The 27,496-nt window shown below is 39.5% G+C and overlaps 1 protein-coding gene across 1 annotated transcript in view; it reads left to right on the top strand.

Moving 5' to 3' along the window:
- abhd8b (abhydrolase domain containing 8b) overlaps positions 1 to 27,496 on the top strand; it is a 53,348-nt gene that overhangs the window by 929 nt on the left and 24,923 nt on the right. The window contains exon 2 of the mRNA XM_061883496.1: positions 21,031 to 21,820. Within this exon, the coding sequence (XP_061739480.1) occupies positions 21,033 to 21,820 (788 nt within the window). The 5' untranslated portion in view covers positions 21,031 to 21,032. The remainder of the gene's footprint in view (positions 1 to 21,030; positions 21,821 to 27,496) is intronic.

Below are 27,496 nucleotides of genomic sequence, written 5' to 3'. Positions count from 1 at the left end.
AGCTCGCATAAATAGCATGTTAGCATCGATTAGCAGTGCAGTGACCAAATATATCTGATTAGCACTCCACACAATTCAATAACATCAACAAAACTCACCTTTGTGGATTCACGCACAGCATAAAACGTTTGACGGACAAATAGAGACAAAGAAGGAGTGAAACACGTCTTTCTGTGGCAGCAAAGAAAGTTGTAAACAAACTACGGTGCCTTCAAGGACTTCCGAAAGTACGACAAAATGGGCGCGCCAAATGCTCTCGTCAGTAAAGCATGTTCAATGTAAACAGTGGGATTTCTAACAATTAGTAAGGTTTATGTCATGTTTGTCCTCCTAAACATATATTAAAACAAAAAATATATTTTTTCCTCATCTTTTTCATATATTCTCTATTCAATCTAATCTGCCATAAAAATGTGAGGATATGAGGATTATCATGTCTCACACACGTCTTAGGAGGGTAAACTCATGGAAGCTGGATATAAAATATTCTGGTTAGCAAAACATATTGTAAGTGTGTCATAAATGAATGGAACTTTAAAATGGGGTTTTAAAACAAGATATTTCTTACTGATTTTACAATGCAGTTCTCCACTATTCCCAAAAAGTTAGCCATTTTCGGCTTCCGAGTGAAATTTCGGGATGAACCCGAGGGTCACTGGTTCAAATCCCACCTAGAACCAACCTCGTCACGTCCGTTGTGTCCTGAGCAAGACACTTCACCCTTGCTCCTGATGGGTGCTGGTTGGCGCCTTGCATGGCAGCTCCCTCCATCAGTGTGTGAATGTGTGTGTGAATGGGTAAATGTGGAAGTAGTGTCAAAGCGCTTTGAGTACCTTGAAGGTAGAAAAGCGCTATACAAGTACAACCCATTTATCATTTATTTATAACCTAAAATGCACGATAAGCTTACAGGTGAACTAATTGTGTTCTCCTCTCAACTTTTGTATTTCCCAACTGTTCAAAGCTTCAGTACTTTCTTTTACACTCTGTGACACTGTAAGCTCAGTGGCCACTTCCCTCTGAGAACTTCTTAAATCTTGATCTCAGGAAAGTCAAACTTTGAACAGCATGAAAAAGAATATCAATCAATGTTTATTTATATAGCCCTAAATCACAAGTGTCTCAAAGGGCTGCACAAGTCACAACGACATCCTCGGTTCAGATCCCACAAATATACACAATACATACAATATACTTATTGTAATAATTTTAATAACCTATTGATCTATTCAGGGATCACACACCTGCTCCTTGAAAGAGAACAAAAAGTTGTGCAAACAATTCTGAAACATTGAACAATTGGAAATTCAAATGTTTAGAGCAGATTGAAATAAGTTTACCTGTAAGGCATGGCAAGTTTATTATGGAGCACTGTACGTACTGTACACAAGGCAATTCAAAGTGTCAGGAGTTGTTGGTGACGAACCCCAAGATGCAGAGATGGTGGCAGGCATTGAATAGGAAAACATAATTTAATGTCCAAAAATGTAAAAATAAAGAAGACAAACAAACCAAGAACCAGGAATAAACAAACTGGAAGTAGGGAACAGGAACCAGCAAACAGGAACTAGGAACAGAAAAACTGGGAATAGCTAACGGCTAACAGGAAAATTCTAAACAAGGAGCTAGGAGACAGCAAACTGTAAATAGTTATAGGAACTAACAGGAACAGCTTACCGCACAGACAACGACACGACAAGAGGTAACGACAATTAGAAATGACATCGACAGGTATTGGCGACAATAATCCAGCTGGAAGAGAAAGCAAGTCTAAATAGTGACTGGCTAGTTGACACCAGGTGTGGCCAGGTGCCAATCACCCGCAGCTGAGGGGACACAGCACTCAGAGAAACAAGCAGGAAATAAAAACAAAATAAAAGCGCTCACAGGAAACAAAGACAAACGCAGAGGAAAACTAAAACATAGCCTAACTGTCAGTGACAAGCCTGACAAAGTGTTTTACAGAAAATTACAAGGCAAAATAAAAATCAAATGATAATGAAAATAATCATAATTCAAATTAAAATCATAAAATATAACCATCATAAAAATACTTTCAGTTATTCGGGGGCGGCGTGGATCTTCAAGTGTGTAGATGGTTGAATGTGGAAGTAGTTTCAAAGCGCTTTGAGTACCTTGAAGGTAGAAAAGCTTTCTACAAGTAGAGTATAACCAATTTACCATTGTCACAATTAAATAAAAATGTTTTCAGTCTGGTTTTGAACATTGATAACTTTGAGACCTTGCTCACATCTTCCAGAGTTTAGGAGCATAGAACTGAAACACAGCTTCACCATGTTTGGTCCTGACTCGAGGCACCAGCAGGAGATCACTCCCTGAGGATCTCAGAGGCCGAGATGGTTCCAACATGTCAGAGATGTACTTTGGCACAATACCATGAAAAGACATGTAGACAAGCAGAGCTTGTTTGAAGTCTATTCTCTGAGCAACAGGAAACCAGTGCAGTGACTAAGTAAACTGGACTATATGGCCATTTTTCCTGTTTCTACTCTGGACTCGAGCAGCAGCATTCTGTAAAGTTTGTAGTGCATTTCAGCTTAATCTAGAAGCCAAATATCCCTAAATCTTTTTGAGTACTGTATGATAAATGTATTGTCAAACTAGATATGACAGTGTCTGGAGAAATTGTGTGTGAATGCTGTTTGTTAATAGGTACAACCTATTAACAAAATCAGTGATTTTTAGGTTTAAAAGTACACAATTAGCTAAAATGTTTGCAGTAAGCTGTGGAGTCCCCCAAGGCAGTATATTAGGACCTTTACTGTTCTTAATATACGTAAATGACATGCCATCAGCTTGCGACTGTGAATTGTTCCTGTTTGAGGATGACTCGGTCCTGCTGGTATCCGACAAGGACAAGTCACAGGTGGAACAAATCCTCAGTTCTGAACTCCTTAGTATTTGGAACTGGCTCGCTGACAACAAACTACCCACACACTTAGGTAAAACGGAATCCATTCTACTTGGGTCCCACATCAATCTTAAGAAAGTCAGTGACTTCGCAATGAAGGTGGGTGACATTGTTATCACCAGGAAAGATGAGATCACCTACCTAGGTTACATTCTAGAGGCCAATCTTTCCTGTAATAAAATGGCAACCACGGTAATCAAAAAGGTCAACCAAAGAACGAGATTCCGCTACAGAATCTCCTCTCTGGTCAACAAAAGCACCTTGAAGATTCTAGCTGAACTCTCATTCAACCCTTTTTCGATTACGCATGCACCTTCTCAAATCTAGACTCCAAACATCCCAGAACAAGCAAGTCAGGTTACTTTTAGACCTCCACCCCAGATCACACCTCACGCCAACCCACTTCTCCAACGTGGGCTGGCTCAGGGTGGAGGACAGAGTAAAACAACTTGCACTGAGCCTAGTCCAGGGGTGCCCATTACGTCAGCCAGCGTCATCTCACAAGATCCTCGGGTGCCGAGAATGTCAAACAACTGACGAAAGTGAAGTCTTGGTATGATTGAGGATTGCTCATTTTTATGTACATTTTTTAATGCCTGGCTTGAGATCGACTGACACACCCTCCGAGATCGACCAGTCGATCGCGATCGACGTAATGGGCACCCTTGCTTCAGGTTCTATAACAGCTTCTTCTCCTCAGGCCGTAAAACTCTTGATCGCATCATAATAATCCCCTCAATTCCCCCCAAAAACGGATTAACTCGCTGGAATATAAAGACAATATAATATACATCCATAAACGTGGATGCATATGCAAAATATTTATCTCTACAGAAATCTATTTATTTATATCTGCACCTTATTGGTAAATGGGTTGTACTTGTATAGCGCTTTTCTACCCCTTTTTAAGGAGCCCAAAGCGCTTTGACAGTATTTCCACATTCACCCATTCACACACTGACGGCGGGAGCTGCCATGCAAGGTGCTCACCAGGACCCATCAGGAGCAAGGGTGAAGTGTCTTGCCCAAGGACACAACGGCCGTGACTAGGATGGTAGAAGGTGGGGATTGAACCAGTAACCCTCAGATTGCTGGCACAGCCACTCTACCAACTTCGCCACGCCGTCCCCCATTATTGCTCTTTTATCCTGCACTACCATGAGCTAATGCAACAACATTTTGTTCTTATCTGTACTGTAAAGTTAACATTTGAATAACAATAAAAAGGAAGTTTTTAAAATATTATTTTTGCTTTCATCACCCAAATCTCAAGTTTAACATCAGATCCATCGGTTGATTGTAGGTTTTTATTACTTTTTGAGCAATGACAGTTTTAAAATAAAACGAAAGCCTTTGTTGCCTTTGTGTTATTCGTGTCAATATTGCAACATTTTACCGTGACATCACACCTGTTTTCCCTCTTTTTCCATTTTTAATGTTTATTTTGTAATAGTATTCTTAAAATGGGTCGCGGGCCAATATAAGATTATATGCGGACCGCAAATGGCCCTCAGGCCTCATTTTGGACCCCCCTGAGTTAAAGGGAAAGTGAATGATGGCGCTGAAAAGGTATTTGCAAAGACTGATTCATTAGGGTTGCCAAAGCTGCCAAAACACATTGCTACTGCCTGTATGACCCCCGTTAGGACGTTTGGCTGCTTACTAAAGTGCCTGTTTTGGATTTACATTGAGCTGTCTTGAAATTGCTTGAAAGGACCAGTTAAATACTGATGGATGGACAATAATCGACTGAGAAATGGCCGAAATAATACTAACACTACTGTATATGTAAATGCTCAATTAATACACCGCTAATTATGTTGATTGGCAACACTAAATTGACCCTAGTGTGTGAATGCGAGTGTGAATGTTGTCTGTCTATCTGTGTTGGCCCTGCGATGAGATGGCGACTTGTCCAGGGTGTACGCCGCCTTCCGCCAATTGTAGCTGAGATAGGCACCATAGGGAATAAGTGGTAGGAAATGGATGGATAATTATGTCACTATAAAAAAGCTTTTTGTCTTTGCAAGGATTTTTATTTTACAGTCGCCATCTTCCAGCCTCTTTTGTGGATAGTGACTGTTTTTAGATGTACAATAAACATGATGGGTACTGTAAATCAGTGTCCGTCAAGGAAGTGCAGTTTAGATTAAGCTCACCAAACCACCGTATTTTTCTGATTATGAAAGCCGCTACTTTTTTCCCAAGCTTTGAACCATGCAGCTTTTACAAAGGTGCGGTGAATCTATGGATTTTTCTTCGCTAACAGCTAAATTATAGAATGGGTTAAGCAAAGAAATTCAAAAAAGTACAAAAATGATCCACTTTAAGAAACTGTTCAAACATGGTAAAAGGAATAAGAATCCTAATAAACATTTTGAACCTTATTAAAAAAGAGAACATCTTAAAGACTTCAATTACTTTTCTGTTTTGTTAAATTAGCCGTTTTACTGCCGTGTTACATGCACCGTTTGAAAACAATTAAGGTATGTAATATAATAAACATTTCCAAAATCTTTTATGTAAATATCTCATTTCACAACAAAGTAGTATATATCTGGGGCGTATAGTCTGGTGCGGCTAATATATGAAAAAACACCTTTTTTTTTCTTGTAAAATGTTGCGTGTGCGGCTTGTATACCAATGCGGAATATAGTCCGGAAAATACAATAACTGCTTTCCCAGGACACGTCCTGTCCATGCTGTCTTGGTTTTATTTTATTAGAGAGTGATGAAAATGTCCTGGTTTTCATTGTTTACTAATTAATTGACTGACATGAATTGGTTTCTTAAGACATTGTTTTTCAGCCACTGTCCGGTGTGCCGCAAGATACAGTTTGGTGTGTCGTGGGAGATTGCCTAATTTCACCTATTTGGGTTAAAACATTTTTTGCAAACCGGTAATTATAGTCTGCAAATTATGTGTTGTTGTTGAGTGTCGGTGCTGTCTATAGCTCGGCAGAGTAAGCGTGTAATACTTTTCCATGTCAGTAGGTGGCAGCCGGTAGCTAATTGCTTTGTAGATGTCGGAAACAGCGGGAGGCAGTGTGCAGGTAAAAAGGTGTCTTTAACCAAAAATAAACAAAAGGTGAGTACCCCTGAGAAAAGGTGTTGAAGCTTAAGGAAGGTTATGCAGAACGAAACTAAAACTGAACTGGCTAAAAAGTAAACAAAATCAGAATGCTGGACGACAGCAAGGACATACTGTGGAGCAAAGACGGCTGTCTAGAGCTCGGCAGAGTAACCGTGTAATACTCTTCCATGTCAGTAGCTGGCAGCCGGTACCTTATTGCTTTGTAGATGTCGCAAACAGCGGGAGGCAGTGTGAAGGTAAAAAGGTGTCTTTAACCAAAAATAAACAAAAGGTGAGTGCCCCTGAGAAAAGGCATTGAAGCTTAGGGAAGGTTATGCAGAACGAAACTAAAACTGAACTGGCTAAAAAGTAAACAAAATCACAATGCTGGACGACAGCAAGGACTTACTGTGGAGCAAAGATGGCGTCCACAATGTACACCCAAACATGACATGACAATCAACAATGTTCCCACAAAGATAGATTAAAAACAACTGAAATATCCTTCATTGCTAAAACAAAGAAGATGCGGTAAATATCGCTCAAAGGAAGACATGAAACTGCTACAGGAAAATACCCAAAAAAGGGAAAAAGCACCAAAAAAAGAGCGCGAGACAAAAACTAAAACACTACACACGGGAAAAAAAAGCAAAAAAGTCAAAAAAGGTCACGGCCTGATGTGACAGGTGGTGACAGTACACCTACTTTGAGACAAGAGCTATAGTGATGCTTGGTTGGTTATGGTTTAAAGTCATATCCAACAATTGGGATTACTTTTTACTGTCAACTGAGTTTAGTTTTTTAATGATTTCTGCTGGTGGTGTGCCTCCGGATTTTTTCAAAGCAAAAAATGGGCCTTGGCTCAAAAAAGGTTGAAAAACACTGTCTTAAGAGATAAAGACTACATATGTAAAGTAGTTTTTGCTTAAAAGTGTTTACATGGTGCTGTCTAGAGCTCGGTAAAATAACCGTGTAATACTCTTCCATGTCAGTAGGTGGCAGCCAGTAGCTAATTGCTTTGTAGATATCGGAAACAGTGGGAGGCAGGGTGCAGGTAAAAAGGTGTCTTTAACCAAAAATAAACAAAAGGTGAGTGCCCCTGAGAAAAGGCATTGAAGCTTAGGGAAGGTTATGCAGAACGAAACTAAAACTGAACTGGCTATAAAGTAAACAAAATCAGAATGCTGGACGACAGCAAGGACTTACTTTGGAGCAAAGGCGGCGTCCACAATGTACACCCAAATATGACATGACAATCAACAATGTTCCCACAAAGATAGATTAAAAACAACTGAAATATCCTTGATTGCTAAAACAAAGAAGATGCGGGAAATATCGCTCAAAGGAAGACATGAAACTGCTACAGGTAAATACCAAAAAAAGAGAAAAATCCACCAAAATAAGAGCGCGGGACAGGAACTAAAACACTACGAACGGGAAAAAAGCAAAGAAAGCCAAAAAATGGGTTACGGCCTGATGTGACAGGTGGTGACAGTACACCTACTTTGAGACAAGAGCTATAGTGATGCCTGGTTGGTTATGGTTTAAAGTCATATCCAACAATTGGGATTACTTTTTACCGTCAACTGAGTTTAGTTTTTTAATGATTTCTGCTGGTGGTGTGCCTCCGGATTTTTTCAAAGCAAAAAATGTGCTTTGGCTCAAAAAAGGTTGAAAAACACTGTCTTACAACATACATATGTAAAGTAGTTTTTGCTTGGTGAAGTAATGTATTATTTGTGGAATTACATTGAAAAGTGTGTGAGAGATAGTTTTATTAAAGTTGGATTTGATAATATAGTCAAAATTATTATATTTTGTAGTTATTTTTGTACCATTGAAACTTACAGATTTTATGTCACGTATAACATAAGCAACTTGCTTTTTAGTAAAAAAATTAAAAATCATGCAGTGTGACTGTGAAATAAATAGTAGATACTGAACACTGCAGGTGAAGTTTCCTGTATTTCTGTAATTTATTGTTAGGGAATTATGTATAAATGAATTATGGATACAAACAAGCAAGTAAACAACAATTAATGGCCAATGCATTCACATCTTATTTGAATAAAGTGCAACGAACAGCTTAATGTTGAATTGACAAGAGGAAACAATTTCTGCCTATTTTTGAAACATTCAAGCAATTTTCAATAAAAGTACAGTAACCAACATTTTAACAGTAAATTTACCTGCTGAATAAAGTTCCCCGACTCGGCCATACAGTATCTATTCTCTGCCCTCGCGTCGCCGATGACGGACAACGCCCCAGGTGTCGGTCCCTCGCTTCCTAATTTCCATAGCCTCCTTCATCCATCTCTTTTATTTGATTGTTTCTCATGAAATGATTTGTCTTTGTGTTCTGGGAATCGCTGCATTTCAGTAACTTGCACCGCTGTCACTTCATTGGGCTGGCTGCATCTTTTGTGGCTTAAAGTTGTGTTGTGGCTTTGTCATTGTGTTGTGGCGTTTGTATTTGTCGTGGCTTTTGCAATCGTGTCGTAGCTGAAAGTTAGGATATTAAAACGCAGCTAATCACCCTTTTTTAGTTCAGAAGACGCCACAGACGGGAAAATAGAGTTAACATTTAACATTTTTATTATTGCAAGTGCTAAACTTTATATAAAGTCAGCCGTTCAAAGGTTATTTTGCTTATTGTTCACAGTCATTGTGGGAGATATGACGACTGATGGATTTTTTTTAACATGCATTCTAAATAATAAATACATTTGATCAAATGTCCGATTACAATGGAGCCTATTGGAGCCATTTAATTCCGCCTATAGAGCGCCTAAAACATCCAAACACCTCCATTAGTGTTTTATATACGTGGTGTAAGTACATAAGGATAGGATAGACTTTTGTTTATCCCACAATGGGGAAATTATGTTGTTTCAGTGCAGGTTTTTACATACAGTAACAGAAGTAAAGCGTAATAAAAAACAAAATAATAGTAATAAATACTACATATTGCTCACTAATATGTATGTAAATATATAAGATTAAAAAAAAAACACTAACATTTTTATTGCACACCGCCTACAAAAAAAAACAACCAAAAAAACCATCCTAGTAATCACATAAGTGCGTTGTAAAGTCTTATGGCTGTGGGTAGAAAAGACCAGCAATAGCACCCCTTCTTGCACTGTGGATGTAATGTAGTAATATGTAATGTAGTAACAGGTACATTTATAATAACATTTATTATTTACACATTTTGATAATTTTAAGGATACACGGCACATTCATTTAAAAAAACGCATGGCAACGTCTGCTTTTGTTTTTTTTTCTTCATCACTTATTATTACTCACTACAGACTCCATGAGAGCCAACATAAATTATAATATATTACTAACTGTACAAAGTCTGCTGTCATTCGGATACCGACCGCTGGGATGTTCATATATTCCCATTTTTATATCCTTAACCATCTACTTTTCAGGTGATTTCTGATCTTCAATAAATTTACATGAAGCAGGGAAGCGAGGAAGCAACAGACCAATTGATGATGTAAACATAGGCACACTCGGAAGTGATCACGGCGCAGATATAAATAGTTCATCTGCGTTAGCACTTATAATAACAATATCACCAATACTTGGTTAGTATTAAAGTCCATCCATCCATCCATTTTCTACCGCTTATTCCCTTTGGGGTCGCAGGAGGCGCTGGTGCCTATCTCAGCTACAATCGGGCGGAAGGCGGTGTACACCCTGGACAAGTCTCCACCTCATCGCAGGGCCAACACAGATGGACAGACAACATTCACACTCACATTCACACACTAGGGCCAATTTAGTGTTGCCAATAAACCTATCCCCAGGTGCATGTCTTTGGAAGTGGGAGGAAGCCGGAGTACCCGGAGGGAACCCACGCATTCACGGGGAGGACATGCAAACTCCACACAGAAAGATTCCGAGCCCGGGATTGAACCCCTGACTACTCAGGACCTTCGTATTGTGAGGCAGACGCACTAACCCCTCTTCCACCGAGAATATTAAAGTCATGAAATATAAATTAGTATTGTTGGTGTTTTTTGAATGGTTTTATGGGCAGAATAGTGGAGTTCCCATTGGGTCCTCAGTAAGCAGACTTTTATTTACATTTATTTAATATTTAGAATGCATAAAATAAAAATCGATCCATCGTCATGTCCGTCATAATGATTAGGAACAATTGGCAAAATTCCTCCAAAAAGCGGAGTTCCTCTTTAAAGCCAATGTTTTATTTTTTCTAGTATTGATCAAATCGATCAATTCTCTTTTAAACGATACCCCGAACGGGACAAGGGGTAGAAAATTAATGGATGTGTCATGACGGGGGAGGGGGTCGCAGCTTGTTGCGAGATTTGTTCTCCTGTGATACAAACCGACTTTTCCGGAGGTCTCAAGGTTGGCAAGTATGGGCTTAAATTATGCCTCTGATTGGTGCTCGGGGAGCAGGTGAGCGGCCAAACACTAATCAGAGCCAGGTGAACATAATTTGCAACCGTGGCAACAAAAACAAACTCAGGGAGGTGCACAGACAGGAACTAAAGGAGTCCAAAACTAACAGAAAATACAAAAAACATGATCCGGACCACGGATCATGACAGGATGGATGGATGGATCGATACCTATCTCTAGAAAGGCAAACCTGCCGAGCACAGATCAATGTACTTGAAATTATAAATCGATATATCGCTCAATCGTTTCACCCCTAATTTCTCCCATAAAATATTTCAAAGTGGAACATTTAGTAATTGGAGCCTTCAATAGGTTAATAACTCATAAAACCATTGATTTTGAATCATTATTATTTTTTGAGTAATGACAAAAGAAAAAGTTATTATGTTTAACATTGCATCCTTTTCTCATTACATTTAACATGTTTACTTTTTTATACCACTTTTTTTATGTTTTGAATTTGTATTTTTGTAATAGTAATTTTAAATGTGCGGCGGCCCATAAATGGCTTCCGTGCCGCACTTTAAAAGTCAGGAAATTATAAGGCATCTCTGAGTGACCTTCAAATTAAATTTTCGGTAATAACAATATGCTCATTTTAGTTTGGCTAAAAATCCAATCTTAAACAAGAACACCAAAAGAAAAAGTCCAATAAATCAATGAATTATGAAATCCAAAACACTGTGTTGGAACAACAGGAGTAAACGTAAGTAATGTGACAGATAACTGTGAGTGGGACTGTTTACATCAGGAGAGTCCTTAGACAGATTGTGTTGTGTGGATTTAGACACATCTATAATCCCCTCTAGTCAGGGAGGAAAGTAACAGGAAGGGTAGATAATGCCAGAGCACAGCAGACCCTGCATGGTGCACTTTTGTTGCCATGGTTGGTAATCACCTAACACCCCTTTTTTGTTGGTGTGCAGCTTTTAACGTGAAGCACGATAAATATGTGAAAAACTAACATCAGTTCCTAACTTTTGCCTCAATTTATGCACCGGAATGAGTTACTGATAGCTACTTAGAAACCGACACCTCATTGAGTGTGTTGCACACTTACTGGCTGTATTGACACCGCACTGGTACTGTGAAAAAGTCACTGCATTTGACCTGAAAATACAAACCCTGTTTCCATATGAGTTGGGAAATTGTGTTGGATGTAAATATAAATGGAATACAATGATTTGCAATCCACTTTGCATCAGTCCATCTTAGATGATCTCGGGCCCAGAGAAGCCGGCGGCGTTTCTGGATGTTGTTGATAAATGGCTTTTGCTTTGCATAGTAGAGCTTTAACTTGCATTTACAGATGTAGCGACAAACTGTATTTAGTGACAGTGGTTTTCTGAAGTGTTACTGAGCCCATGTGGTAATATCCTTTAAAGATTGATGTTGGTTTTTGATACAGTGCCGTCTGTGGTCACAGTCATTCAATGTTGGTTTCCGGCCATGCCGCTTACGTGGAGGGATTTCTCCAGATTCTCTGAACCTTTTGATGATATTATGGTGTTATGATGATATTATGATGTTGAAATCCCTAAATATCTTGCAATTGCAGTTTGAGAAACGTTGTTCTTAAACTGTTTGACTATTTGCTCACGCAGTTGTGGACAAAGAGGTCAAACTCGCCCCATCCCTTCTTGTGAAAGACTGAGCATTTTTTTGGAAGCTGTTGTTATACCCAATCATGGCACCCACCTGTTCCCAATTAGCCTGCACACACACCCGTGGGATGTTCCAAATGAGTGTTTGATGAGCATTCCTCAACTTTATCAGTATGTATTACCATCTTTCCCAACTTCTTTGTCACGTGTGCCTGGCATCAAATTCTAAAGTTAATGATTATTTGCAAAAAAAAAATATTTTTCAGTTTGAACATCAAATATGTTGTCTTTGTAGCATATTCAACTAAATATGGGTTGAAAAGGATTTGCAAATCATTGTATTCCGTTTATATTTACATCATTTTTTTATATATATATATTTTTTTATATTTACATCTAACACAATTTCCCAACACATATGGAAACGGGGTTTGTATTATTATTAGTCAGCATATGTACCATATTTTTTGCAACATAGGGCGCACCAGATTATAACGCGCATTGCCGACGAGCGAGTCTATTCAGGTCTATTTTCATACAAAATGTGCACCAGATTATAAAGCTTGTTAAAGGAGTCATATTATGATTTTTTTTCCTGCATTTAAAACACTTCCTTGTGGTCTACGCCAGTGTTTTTCAACCTTTTTTGAGGCAAGGTACATTTTTTTCCATTTAAAAATACGGAAGAACACCACCAGCAGAAAACGTTAAAAAATGAAACCACCAGGTCCTCCTTGTGCCTTATTCTGAGTGTGTTGGTGTTTCTGTGTGTAGTGCTTTAGTTCTTGTCTCGCGCTGTTATTTCGGTGTTTTCCTGTTGCAGTTTCATGTCTTCCTTTGAGAGCTATTCCCTGCACCTGCTTTGTGTTAGCAAGCAAGGCTGTTGAAGTTGTTGCTATCCTTCTTTGTGTGGACATTGTTTCTTGCCATGTCATGTACGGACAGTACGGATGTACTTTATGGACGCCGTCTCTTCTCCACACGCTACAAGTTTTTGCTGTCGTCCAGCATTCTGTTTCTGTTTACTTTGTAGCCAGTTCAGTTTTACTGTCGTTTTACATTGCCATCCCTATGCTTCATTGCCTTTCCCTTTCTGGCTTAAGCGTTACATACCTTTTTACCTTCACACTGTGGTCTGCATATTGGGATCACAGTTATACAGCCGAGTTCTACACAGCACGAGGAACGGCAGAGTATTTGCAAATTATAATTATTGATTTGCAAAAAAATATTTTTGGGACCAATTAGGTGGAGTTGCATAATTTCCCAAAGCACACCAGACAGTATCACTAGTGTGCCGTGGAAAAGTGCTTGAAAAACACTGGTTGACACATCCTGCAATAGTTGTTCTTTGGTCAAACTGTTGACTAGATCAGTGTTTTTCAACCTTTTCTGAGCCAAGGCACATTTTATTCATTGAACAAAATCCCATGGCACACAACCAGCAGAAATCATTGAAAAATTAAACTCAGCAGCCAATATTGACAATTAAAAAGTCTATGAATTCAAACCATAACCAACCATGCTTGTCAGTAACTCTTGTCTCAAAGTAGGTCTACTGTCACAAGTTTATTGGTGGTTTTCTGTGTCGCGTTTTAGTTCTTGTCTTTTGCTCCAATTTTGGTGGCTTTTCCTCTTTTGTTGGTATTTTCCTGTAGCAGTTTCATGTCTTCCTGCATCTACTTTGTTTTAGCAATCAAGAATATTTCAGTTGTTTTTAATCCTCCTTTGTGAGGACATTGTTGATTGTCATTGTGGAGGTCATCTTTGCTCCTCAGTAAGTCTTTGTTATCGTCCAGCAATCTGTTTTTGTTTACTTTTCTAGCCAGTTCAGTTTTAGTTTTGTTCTGCATAGCCATCCCATTCCCTTTTCTTAGGGGACTCACCTTTTGTTTATTTTTGGTTTAAGCATTAGATACCTTTGTACCTGCATGCTGCCCCCCACTGTTTCCGACATCTACAAAGCAATTAGCTACCTGCTCCCACCTACTGATATGAAAGACTATTACCCTGCCGATCTCTAGACAGCACCGACACTCAACAACAACACATAATTTGAAGACTATAATTACCATAACTATTCCCTGCATCTGTTCTGTTTTCGCAATCAAGACTATTTAAGTTGTGCAGACGCTATCCTTCTTTGTGGGTTGATTGTCATTACATGTACAGATGTACTTTGTGGACACCGTCTGCTCCACACGCTGTAAGTCTTTGTTGTCGTCCAGCATTATGTTTTTGTTTCCTTTGTCGCCAGTTCAGTTTTAGTTTTGTTTTGCATAGCTATCCCTAAGTTTCAATGCCTTTTTTTTATCGGCACTTGCCTTTTGTTTATTTTTGGTTAAAGCGTTGGATACCTTTTTACCTTCACGCTGCCTCCCTCTGTCGTCCGCATATTGTGATCACGACAAATCAATTAGCAACCTGCTGCCACCTACTGATATGGAAGAGTATTATACGGTTACTTTGCTGAGCTCTAGACAGTACAGCAGTGACGTGCTGTCAGGGGAGGCAAGTGAGGCAGTACCTTACCTTGCCACCAGGAGGGGTAAAAGGCTTATGAGATGTTCAAAAAACGGAGCAATAAAATAAGTTTGAATATTTCTATTTTGGTCTATGCTTTCTATGTGATTTTGGTGTGGTTCCTGTATATTTCGATAATTTTCATGGTGAAAATCAGGGAAATTCTGTGTTTCCTGATCAAAATAACGCAGCAGACCAGAAGTGAGGCAGACACAGGTGGTGCCTCCACAGCTATACACAAAGTCTATTGAGCGTGTGCGTGAGAGGGGGCGCGTGCTCGATACCACGGGGACAAGGCAGGCCATGAGGCAGCAAGTAATCTCAGCAGTAATCTGACTCGCCACACTAGGAAAAATGGGGGCGCTAAAGCTAGCAGACACATGTCTCTCCAGCAGAAGTCAGCCTTTTTTCTTTTTTTTTTTTTAAACTGTATTTATAACAAACATGGCATTTTTATTAGAGTAAGCCAGCGTTTGTGGGTGTTATTGCTGCTTCAGATACAAATACAGAGAGGTAGATACACTCACAATACTTGTTTTATTTTGTTAAAAGAAAATGGGACCAAAACGTATTTAATAACAACTTTGTCAAATACTTTTAGGACCAATTTGTCACACCATAATATCATTATGATAACGTTTTTATGAAAGCAATTACTCCCTTCCTTTTCCTGTTATTCTAATGTGCAACCTAAATCAACAATGCTTAGAACTGCTCATATGAATTTAAGTTAAAAAAAAGAAGAAAAATACCTCCAAAAGTATCTATGCCTCACCTGGTGTATAGTTCACCGCACGTCACTGCAGTACAGACACTCAACAACGGCACATTATTTATCTATTATAATTACTAGTTTTGCAAAAAATGTTTTTAACCCAAATAGGTAAAATTACATAATCTCCCACGGCACACCAGACTGTACGCGGCACAGTGGTTGAAAAACACTGGATTTGATTATGTTTTATAAACCATCTTCAAGCTGCCTTCAGTATGTGCCGTTTTGTTGGCAATATTATTTATGTGGCTCCATTTTCACCAGCGTTTTCTCCCCGTCATCTTTGTTGTTCCGGAATTTTTAAGCGCTTCCATATGGACTCTCTATTGACAGATATAAGTTAGAACTGTACACTACTTTATATTGGAAATGGCAACAGCGGAGGATTTATGCCACACAACGAGAGGATAGAGAAGAAGAAGGAGCTTGTTAAGTATGACGCGAGCAACAATTGCGGATGTGTGCACATTTTCGAGAATTTTGCAGATCCCAAATACAAATCAGCAGGTACCAATTGGTAGGTAAAGATGGTTTTGCAAAATATTGCAAAAGAAAACGCCAGATAATATGTCTCCTAATTGGTGCTAATTTGAGGTCCTTATACACACAGCATAATAATACCCGTATGTTAAAGCACAGTACGTCTGACTATGGTAGCTGGAATGCTCCGCGTTCCATCAAGCGGTGCGGCTTTGTAGCTTACCAGAGTCCTACTTCAACATAGTACAAGGATGAAGAATCCTGATAAACATTTTGAACCTTATTAACAGAACAAATTCGGTATGTAAATAAACATTTACGAAAGCTGTCTGTGTTAATATGTGCTGCGGCTAATATATAAAAAAACATTTTTCTTCTAAAATGTTGTGGTTGCGGCAGAAATACCGATGTAGTTAGCATTTAATTGATATAATTTAATTATTTAAATTACTAGTGTGTTCTACTTATGTAAATGTCACAAAATGTCACTGGTTTTGGGTTTTGTACATGCACAGATTTGCCTTAAAAAAGAAAAGTGTGGGATACTTCTCTTGTTGCCTTATTTATATTTGACTTTATTAAATGTCTGGGGGGCATTTTACTAAACAAAACCAGTTTTCTTTTAAATAATATAGGAATTTGATCAGAGCTGTTTATCTTTTTTATGGAGGAATGTAGTTAATCATAGAACTGGCATCCAGTGTATAGATTGTGAATCGAGAATTGATGCTGAATCGAATCGTTACACAAAGAATCGAATGAAAACTAACACTGTGATTAATCTTCATTCATTTATGGTAATGCGATCTATATATAGTTTTTATCAATCACGTGTGTTAATGTTGACAGTCATAAATATAACTCAAAAAATGTTGTTATGAAGGCTGTGAGTTTACACTATTTTGTGACCCTAGCCGCACACTTTTAAAAATGTAATGACCTGGAATAACTGGTAAACCAAATTTGATAGAAAAGTGATGGCAACATGCATACACATAACATATGATAACCAACATGGTCTGAAACCATATTCGGCTCCTATAATGGGTCGAGGGTAGCATCAAACAAGCAAAGGTTGTCCGTACGCTGCCTCCCGTCCAAGGTCAGCAGGAATAGGGATAGCTATTGTTTACGTTCCATCCGATTTTAGTACCAAATTGGTATTTTAAAGACCAAAATGAGGCCACAAGCATGTTTTTGTGTATAAGTCGATAGAGAGGGGTCCTAACTTTTTCCACTCAGGGCTGCACACTAAAAAATCAAAGCATGCAGGCCATTTTGAGAAATATATATATATATATATATATATATATATATATATATACACATATATATACACACACCCTTAGGGCTCCCCTTAATTTTGGTTACTGTTAAAGGTCCCGGGGACCCACAAAGGTCTCAGTAATTAAAGTGTTAATATAAGTCATATATTAATGTTTTGATTTTTACTTTCAACACTTAAATATCCACAGATCAACTTCATAACCATGCATTGTCATAACAAAAAATGCCATTTTAATGTGAAGTAATTTAATTCTTAAATAGGTAAATAATCCACAACAACATTGTTTTTATCAATGTAACCCCCCAGAAAAGTGTTCAATATAACTTGTATAATCATTATATATTATTTTTACTTTAAACGCTTAAATCTCTCGATCAACTTCAGATCTATCTGTCAGCTGCATGGCGGATTTGTGTTATTAGCGTCAACTTTGCAACATTTTCTCGTTACATTACACCTGTTGCTCTTCTATTCTGCTTTTTATGGGTTTTTTATAATAGTATTTTTTAAATGTGTCGCGGGCCACTAAAAATTAGCTGCAGGTTACACTTTGGACACCTCTGGTCAAGCAGGTGTCTTTCGATATAAAAAAGTATTAAAAAACGTTTCACATTAATAGAAATATTTTGTAAAGGAGGAGGGTCAAAAAAGATTTCTACCAAAAGCTACAGATGGGAATTATGACTCTTTGAAGGGAGCCTGATCTTGAAGAACTGTTCTTTTGAGAGTTGCTTGTTGTTACATTGATTTTTTTTTAATTAAAAGGGTTACTTGTACAGCGCTTTTCTACCTTCAAGGTACTCAAAGTGCTTTGACACTATTGGCACATTCACCCATTCACACACACATTCACACACTGATGGCGGCAGCTGCCATGCAAGGCTATAACCACGAACCATCAGGAGCCAGGGTGAGGTGTATTGCTCAAGGACACAACGGACGTGACGAGGTTGGTAGAAGATGGGAATCGAACCAGGAACCCTCAGGTTGCTGGCACGGCCACTCTCCCAGCATTCACCACGCCGTCCCCTAAAACTTTTTATTAATTAACTAAATAGTTTTTTTCAGAAATAACTTCTTTTTATCAAGGAAAAAAATAAAAATAATAAGATAAGATTTGGATGTGAATAATTCAAAATGACACATAGAGTATATATATTGGTGGGAGTTATTCTGAAATATTTATAACAATTGAAATTGGCTTATGTTTTTTCATTGTAAGTGCTCTATAAAGTGGTGCCATATTCCTTATATGCATTGACAATGAGATTTACTCTCACCTACTAAAATGTGTGGATCACAAGTACAGATAAACACATGAATGTAATCAATAATAATTTGTCTACAAGTGTATATAAAACAATAAAAATGTAAATGTTTAGACAAATGTGTACTATCCTACCTGGTGTGTGTACACCTGAACCACTTTACTACTCCACAGTAGAACAATTAACCAGAGCGGTTCTTTCACATTCTGATACGTTTCCTTTGACTCTGACTCATTTTCCAGTCCAATCGCGTTATTTTTACTTTAAATGCTTAAAACTCGAGATCAATTTCAGATCTATTTGTCGACAGTATTGTCACGTTTGGCAAGGTCGGGTTGGGGTTTGTTCTCCCGGAATCAGAGGTGCGTAGTGTCGCGCTACATTTACTCCGTTACATCTACTTGAGTAACTTTTGGGATGAATTGTACTTCTAAGAGTAGTTTTAATGCAACATACTTTTACTTTTACTTGAGTATATTTATAGAGAAGAAACGCTAGTTTTACTCCACTCCATTTATCTACATTCAGCTCGCTACTGATTTTTATCGATCTGGTAATGCACGCTTTGTTTGTTTTGTTTGTCTTACAGACCTTCAAAGTATGATCTATTACATGCCTGCGTTTCACCAATCAAATGCAGTCACTGGTGACGTTTGACTCCGTTTCCCCAATCAAACAGAGCCAGGCGGTCACATGATTAACAGCACACTTTTTTCTTTTTTTTTCTTTTTATAAACCTTATTTATAAATTTCAACATTTACAAACAGTTGAAAATAATAATCAAAGTAAGTACAAAAACAGCACAAAACAGTATAAAAAACGTACAAAACAGCGCCTGGGGGTTGTAAATTCAAAGTAACTAAAATAGATGCAAAAAATATAGATATAAAATAAAGTGCAAAGCCATAGGTTCACTCAATCTCAGCAAATACATTTGGAACACAGCTTCATAGTTTTAACAGCTTTTTGGTTGTTAGAGGTAGAGTGTTTTAATGTAGAGTTCTAAATCTTTTTTAAAGGCACAAAAAACAGGTCGGGTATTGATAAACTTACGTTTATGAATATAAAACTTAGCCAATAGTATAATGAGGTTGCAAAGGTAAAATTCATTTTCCACTTTTTTTTTTCAATACAGTGTAAAACCAAATATATATTATTTGATAAAGCTTATTGTTTTAGTTGCTTAAGACATATTCCTGGCTCTGAATTTGTTCATTGCTATTTTTATGTTTTTGTGCATTACTTGCTGCCGTCTGTCACGCGTACGCGGCGCACTTGCTGCGCAGAGTTGCCACTTCGTGGATGCACACACGACCAGTCAGCAGGCTTGCAGGTAAGAATAAGTTTTAATATAATAAAACAAAAGAACACTGGTGCAAAAAGGGAAAAACAAAGCGCGTGCCACCGCACGGAAAGCTAATGCTAAAACTTAGCAGGAAACAGAAATAACACTCAACGACGTGCCGCACGCATGTGAAGCTAAGGCAGAACAAAATAATCTAGGACACAGGATACAAAACGTGACGTGTTGCGAAAAGCAAGCAATGGACCAAGGACGAAATAAGGAATAACGCAGGCTTATATACTCAAACAATAATTAGAACACAGGTGGGCCTGACGCCAGAGCAGGTGAACAAATGACGAAACCATGGAAACGAGACAAAACAGGAAGTGCACAAAAACAGGGATCGGCCGAGTCTAGAACTAAACATGATCAGAACATATAAACGACAAAACAATAAACACCATCATCATTAAATGAACAGGTTACTCATCAGTTACTCAGTACTTGAGTAGATTTTTCACAACATACTTTTTACTTTTGCTCAAGTAAATATTTGGGTGACTACTCCTTACTTTTACTTGAGTAATACATCTCTAAAGTAACAGTACTCTTACTTGAGTACAATTTCTGGCTACTCTACCCACCTCGAATGCAGGACGGACGGCTCCGGACGACAGCATGAGTTAGGAAATGATTTATTTCTAATAAATCATAAACGTACCAAAAACACAGGACAAACAAAAGAAAAACGTGCCGATCGCACGGGAAGCTAAGGAAACACGGGAGCAAGGATCAGGAACATGAAAACGTAACTGTTGCGTATAGCAAACAATGAAGCCACACCGACTGTGGTGAGCAACGTGAATAAATAGCTCTCTGATTAGTGCTCAACAGCAGGTGAACGTGCAGAGCACTAATCAGAGGCAGGTGAAACCAATTAGTACCCATGGAAACCAAAACAAACACCCAAAGTGCACAAAACAGGAACTAAGGGAGTCCAAAACTAACAGAACTTAACTAAACAAAACATGATCTGGATCACAAGTATGTTTTTATTATTTTTTTAAAACTGCCTGCATGGCAGCTTTGTGTTATCAGCGTCAACATTGCAACATTTTCTCGTTACATTACACCTGTTGCTCTTCTATTTGTCTTTTCATGGGTTATTTATTGTAGTATTTTTAAAAAGTGCCGCGGGTCACTAAGAATTACCAGCAGGCTGCATGTTGGACACCTATGGTCAAGCAGGTGTCTTCCTATATCAACATAACAATCTGTACAAACAGTGACTGTCCCTCAAGCTCATAATTCTGAAGTGTCATGTTTGGTCACGGTTGTGTTTGTGTGTTTAAATGCAGCTATGCTGACCAGCTTTATGGAAGGTTTTCTCTGCTGCCTTACCTCAAAGTCAACAAACGTCGTGGTTCCTGCAGAGTCCTCCGAACCTGCCGACGGTCATGAGTTTGTGGAGGTGAAACCAGGCCGGGTCATCCGTGTTCGACATGCCATTCCCGAGCGGTCTGTGGTGGATCAACCGTTGGGTCAGGGCGGGTGTGTCAGTTGCAAAAGAAGGATCTCAGTCTACTGCAATGGACAGCTGTTCATCGATAACCTGGGCGACAAGGCAGGGGCGGAGTTGAAGACGTGCCAGAATGGAGAGACAGAACCAAACAGCACGGTGGAGCTTGAACTGACAGACTGTGGCAAATCGTCACCGCTCGTTAACGCCACTGACGCCCGGCCGGACTCGATCAGGACGGGTAAAGTTTTGACTTCTGAGACGGGATCAGGAGACGCACCCGTCGTTTTTCAGGCCGAAGCGTCGCAGAACCGATGCAGGCGGAAACCGAAGCGTACCGTGGTGATCGACTGTGAGAGGAAAATATCAGCATGTAAAGAAACGCATGCGGACGTCGCTTTGTTCTTCATTCATGGCGTTGGAGGCTCTCTGGACATCTGGAGGAGCCAGCTGGACTTCTTTTCTCGACTGGGCTACGAGGTGATCGCCCCGGATCTTGCAGGTCACGGGTGCAGCTCAGCACCTCTTATACCTGCAGCCTACACATTTTATGCTCTGGCAGAGGACATACGACTTATCTTCAAGAGATATGCACGCAAGAGGAATATTCTCATTGGACATTCTTACGGGTAAACAATTTTTTATTATCACGCCCACATATATACTCAGATCCTGCGCCATACGTAGGGCCCTGTAATCCGTGGTGCTAGCGATGGATACCCAATTAAGTACAAACCCCGTTTCCATATGAGTTGGGAAATTGTGTTAGATGTAAATATAAACGGAATACAATGATTTGCAAATCCTTTTCAACCCATATTTAGTTGAATGCACTACAAAGACAAGATATTTGATGTTCAATCTCATAAACTTTATTTATTTTTGCAAATAATAATTAACTTAGAATTTCATGGCTGCAACACGTGCCAAAGTAGTTGGGAAAGGGCATGTTCACTACTGTGTTACATCACCTTTTCTTTTAACAACACTCAATAAACCTTTGGGAACCGAGGAAACTAATTGTTGAAGCTTTGAAAGTGGAATTCTTTCCCATTCTTGTTTTATGTAGAGTTTCAGTCGTTCAACAGTCCGGGGTCTCTGCTGTCGTATTTTACGCTTCATAATGCGCCACACATTTTCAATGGGAGACAGGTCTGGACTGCAGGCGGCCCAGGAAAGTACCCACACTCTTTTTTTACGAAGCCACACTGTTTTAACACTTGTCTTGCTGAAATAAGCAGGGGCGTCCATGATAACGTTGCTTGGATGACAACATATGTTGCTCCAAAACCTGTATAGCCCTTTCAGCATTAATGGTACCTTCACATATGTGTAAGTTACCCATGCTTTGGGCACAAATACACCCCCATACCATCACAGATGCTGGCTTTTGAACTTATAACAATCCGAATGTGTTATGTTCAAAGGGAAGGAGGCGACAACCAGGACAGAACTGCGGTTCTTTCAAGGTTTATTTTAAACCTTTGATAAATATGTGACGTGTATGCTACTCTAAGTGAATGAGTGTGACTATGTGTAATATTAATAATGTAAATGTTACCAAGGGTTGTTGTCTGTGAGTGTTGGTTGTAATCTTTTGTCGAATCACGAGGGGCAAGACGCAGAGGCAGTTCGTGGACAGGCAATGGGTCGTGGGGAGGAGCGAGGCAGTGTAGTCTGGGTCCGAGCAGGGAGGTCGTGGATCGAGGAGGGCAGTCAGGAATCCGGTTGGATGTCGAAGGACAAGGCTTGATCACGGAAGGCAGGGGAGTCACTGTGAACACACAAAGAGACATGAACCAGGGATACACAGAGAGAGAGCAAAGCAAAGGTGAGGAAATCATGGTGAAGGGGATGCCAGACGTGAAGCTTACGGGAAGGTTAGCGACGTTCTGGCAAAGGTTCCTTGGGTCTGCTGGTCTTTATGCCGCTCCCTTTCATCAAGTTCAGGTGTGTCGATAGTTGATTGACTACAGGCTTGTTGCTGCGCAGGCGTGCTGCGCTCAGCACGAGTGGGGACAAGTCTGAGTGCGCTGTCAAAGGAGGCGCATCTTGGCGCGCTGTCAAAAGAGGCGCATCTTGGCGTGCTGTCAGCAGAGGCGGCCGCAGCTCCAGCCGCCGAGGAAACGTGGGTTCGACTCCGCGTCATGACAGAATGGTTATTTTCATCTTTGTTCCAGAGGACACCAAGTCCTCTGTTTCCAAATATAATTTGAAATGTGGACTCGTCAGACCACAGAACACCTTTCCACTTTGCATCAGTCCATCTTAGGTGAGCTCGGGCCCAGCCAAGCCCGCGGCATTTCAGGATATTGTTGATAAATGGATTTGGCTTTGCATAGTAGATTTTTAACTTGCACTTACAGATGTAGCGACCAACTGTAGTTACTGACAGTGGTTTTATGAAGTGTTCCTGAGCCGATCTGGTGATATCCTTTACACACTGATGTCGTTTTTTGATGTAGTACCGCCTGAGGGATCAAAAGTCTGTAATATCATCGCTTACGTGCAGTGATTTCTCCAGATTCTTTTAACTTTTTGATGATTTTTACGGACCGTAGATGGTAAAATCCTTAAATTCCTTGCAATAACTCGTTGATAAATGTTGTTCTAAAACTGTTCGACAATTCGCTTACAAAGTGGTGACCCTCACCCCATCCTTGTTTGTGAATTACTTAGCATTTCATTGAACCTGCTTTTATACCCAATCATGGCACCCAACTGTTCCCAATTAGACTGCACACCTGTGGAATGTTCCATGTAAGTGTTTGATAAGCATTCCTCAACTTTATCAGTATTTATTGCCACTTTTCCCAACTTATTTTTCACGTGTTGCTGGCATCAAATTCTAAAGTCAATCATTTGCAAAAAAAAAATGTTTATCAGTTTGAAAATCAAATATGTTATTTTTGTAGCATATTCAACTGAATATGGGTTGAAAACGATTTGCAAATCATTGCATTCCGTTTATATTTACATCTAACACAATTTCCCAACTCATATGGAAACGGGGTTTGTACCTTTATAGGCATTGGCCGAATTCTGTCTGTGCTATCATCTACTACTTTTGCGTGAAGAAACGCAAGTAAAATTTAAATTAATGAGTGACAGGGTGCTTCATATGATATTTGACTGTAAAGTATATTCCAAGCTGGTTCCTGCTCCGTCACCGATAAAAATAGAACGGCAAATTTCCTCTTGCTCCAGAGCACAGCCTTAGTGCTTGTCTTTAAAGTACAGTACTGGGTTTCAAGTTCCAGTAGGAGATGAGTTGGGAAGATTAATTCTCATTTTGCACAACATTTTTTATCAACGAACATTCTGTTTGTCCATGATTTGTTTTAGTAGAAATTATACATTAAATTAAATTCAAGTTTGATTAAAAAAATGATTAAAAATGTTTCACATTAATAGAAATATTTTGTAAAGAAGGAGGGTCCAAAAACAATTCTACCAAGAGCTAGAGATGGGAATTATGACTCTTTAAAGGTGTCTGATCTTGAAGAACCGTTCTTTTGCATGACTGGCTCTTTGTTACATAGATTAAAATTTTATTTTAAATTTTTTAGAAATAACTTGCCGGCTTCCTCCCACTTCCAAAGACATGCACCTGGGGATAGGTTAATTGGCAACACTAAATTGGCCCTAGTGTGTGAATGTGACTGTGAATGTTGTCTGTCTATCTGTGTTGGCCCTGCGATGAGGTGGCGACTTGTCCAGGATGTACCCTGCCTTCCGTCCGATTGTAGCTGAGATAGGCGCCAGCGCCCCCCGCAACCCCGAAAGGGAATAAGCGGTGGCAAATGGATGGATGGATGGATACAGGCAGCACGGTGGTGGAGGGGTTAGTGGGTCTGCCTCACAATACGAAGGTCCTGGGTTCGATCCTGTGCTCGGAATCGTTCTGTGTGAAGTGAAGTGAATTATATTTATATTGCGCTTTTCTCTAGTGACTCAAAGCGCTTTTTTACAAAGTGAAGCCCGATATCTAAGTTACATTTAAACCAGTGTGGGTGGCACTGGGAGCAGTAGGGTAAAGTGTCTTGCCCAAGGACACAACGGCAGTGACTAGGATGACGGAAGCGGGAATCGAACCTGCAACCCTCAAATTGCTGGCACGGCCGCTCTACCAACCGAGCTATCACCTTTTCTTTTAACAACACTCAATAAACCTTTGGGAACCGAGGAAACTAATTGTTGAACTAATTGAACTAGGAAACTAATTGTTGAACTCTACCAACCGAGCTATGCCGGTTGGTAGAGTTTACATGTTCTCCCCGTGACTGCGTGGGTTCCCTCCAGGTACTCCGACTTCCTCCCACTTCCAAAGACATGCACCTGGGGATAGGTTGATGCGCAACACTAAATTGGCCCTATTGTGTGAATGTTGTCTGTCTATCTGCGTTGGCCTTGCAATAAGGTGGCGACTTGTCCAGGGTTTACCCCGCCTTCCGCCCGAATGCAGCTGAGATAGGCTCCAATGACCCCCAGCAACCCTAAAAGGGACAACCGGTAGAAAATGGATGGATGGATGGAACTTGTTTTTATCAAGGAAACAATTACAAAGAGTAATACAAGATTTGGATCTGAATAATTCAAAATGACACATAAAGTATATATATTGGTGGGAGTTTTTCTGAAATATTTATAACAATTGATTTTGGCTTATGTGTTTTCATTGTAAACGCTCCATAAGGTGGTGCCATATTCCACATATGCATTGACAATGAGATTTGCTCTCACCTAAAAAACTTTGTGGATCACAAGTACAGATAAACACATGAAAATAGTAAATAATAATCCGTCTACAATTGCATATAAAACAATAACAATTAGGACACATTTAAATGTTAAAAAAATGTGTGCTATCCTACCTGTTTTTTGTACACCTGAACCCCTTTACTAATCCACAGTAGAACCAGAGCGGTTCTTTCAAATTCTAATACGTTTCGTTTAACTCTGACTCATTTTCCAGTCCAATCGCATGCCGTGCACATGCCTAGGCACTTTGTGTAGAAAATATCTTGTAAACGAACAGCTCGCAACGGTGAATCAGTTCTCATCTTTCACTTTAAAAGAGCCGTTAAAAAGATTTGACTCGTTTGCAAAAGCCCCAATTAAGCCTGGGGCGGCCCTGCTGAACAAACTGAACAAACGAGTATTTAGCAGGCGTAAAACTAACAATGTCTGTCCATGTTGCATTAACTCTCAATCGGGGGTGGGAGGATTTGCGGATAAAAAGTTTGACAGTGTGGTTTGTGGGACAAGAACATTGAATTACAGGAGGTACTGAATGTATCTGTCCCCATTTCCCACTTAGGGTCCTATTCTGTTGCTTGTGCCTTTTTTATATGCTTGAAGTTACACAAGTTCCTCTCGTTTTTATTCTCCCATCCGGACGGCCGACATGCCCACCTTGCGTAATTTAGGCAGAAGTGCCTACTGAAACCCACTACTACCCACCACACAGTCTGATAGTTTATATATCAATGATGAAATATTAACATTGCAACACATGCCAATACGGCCTTTTTAGTTTACTAAATTGCAATTGTAAATTTCCCGGGACTTTTTTCTTGAAAACGTCGCGTAATGATGACGTGTACGCTTGACGTCACGGGCTGTTAGGAAATATGAGCTCTGTGCGCACACACACAGCTAAAAGTCGTCTGCTTTAACCGCATAATTACACAGTATTTTGGACATCTGTGTTGCTGAATCTTTTGAAATCTGTTAAATTAATATTTGAGAAGTCAAAGTAGAAAGATGGAGTTGGGAAGCTTTAGCCTTTAGCCACACAAACACACGGTGATTCCTTGTTTAAAATTCACGGAGGTGAAACTTTACTATGGATCACAGCGAACATGGATCCCAACCGAATGTCAACCAGTAGGTTTTGGTGAGAAAATTGTGGTAAAAAGTCGCTTCTTACCGGATATCAGCTGAGCTTGTGCTGCCCATACAGCTGCCGTCGACTTCCCTCAGACATTGGCGTCAACACACCCGTGGACACACCTCCGACTATCAGGTACTGTTAAACTCACTAAAACACTAGCAACACAATAGAAAGATAAGGGATTTCCCAGAATTATCTTAGTAAATGTGTCTAAAAATATCAAAAATTTTTTTTTTTTTTTCTAGTCTGTCGTTATCAACATCCTCAAACACGAATCTTTCATCCTTGCTCAAATTAATGGGGGAATTGTCGTTTTCTCGGTCCGAATAGCTGTTTTTGTTGGAGTCTCCCATTGAAATCAATGTAAATATGTGAGGAGCCATCAACATGTGACGTCATCGTCTGCGGC

The sequence above is a fragment of the Nerophis ophidion genome, linkage group LG22 (genome assembly GCF_033978795.1).
Source record: "Nerophis ophidion isolate RoL-2023_Sa linkage group LG22, RoL_Noph_v1.0, whole genome shotgun sequence".
NCBI lineage: Eukaryota > Metazoa > Chordata > Actinopteri > Syngnathiformes > Syngnathidae > Nerophis > Nerophis ophidion.
This window is presented reverse-complemented; position numbering and strand designations above follow the sequence as displayed.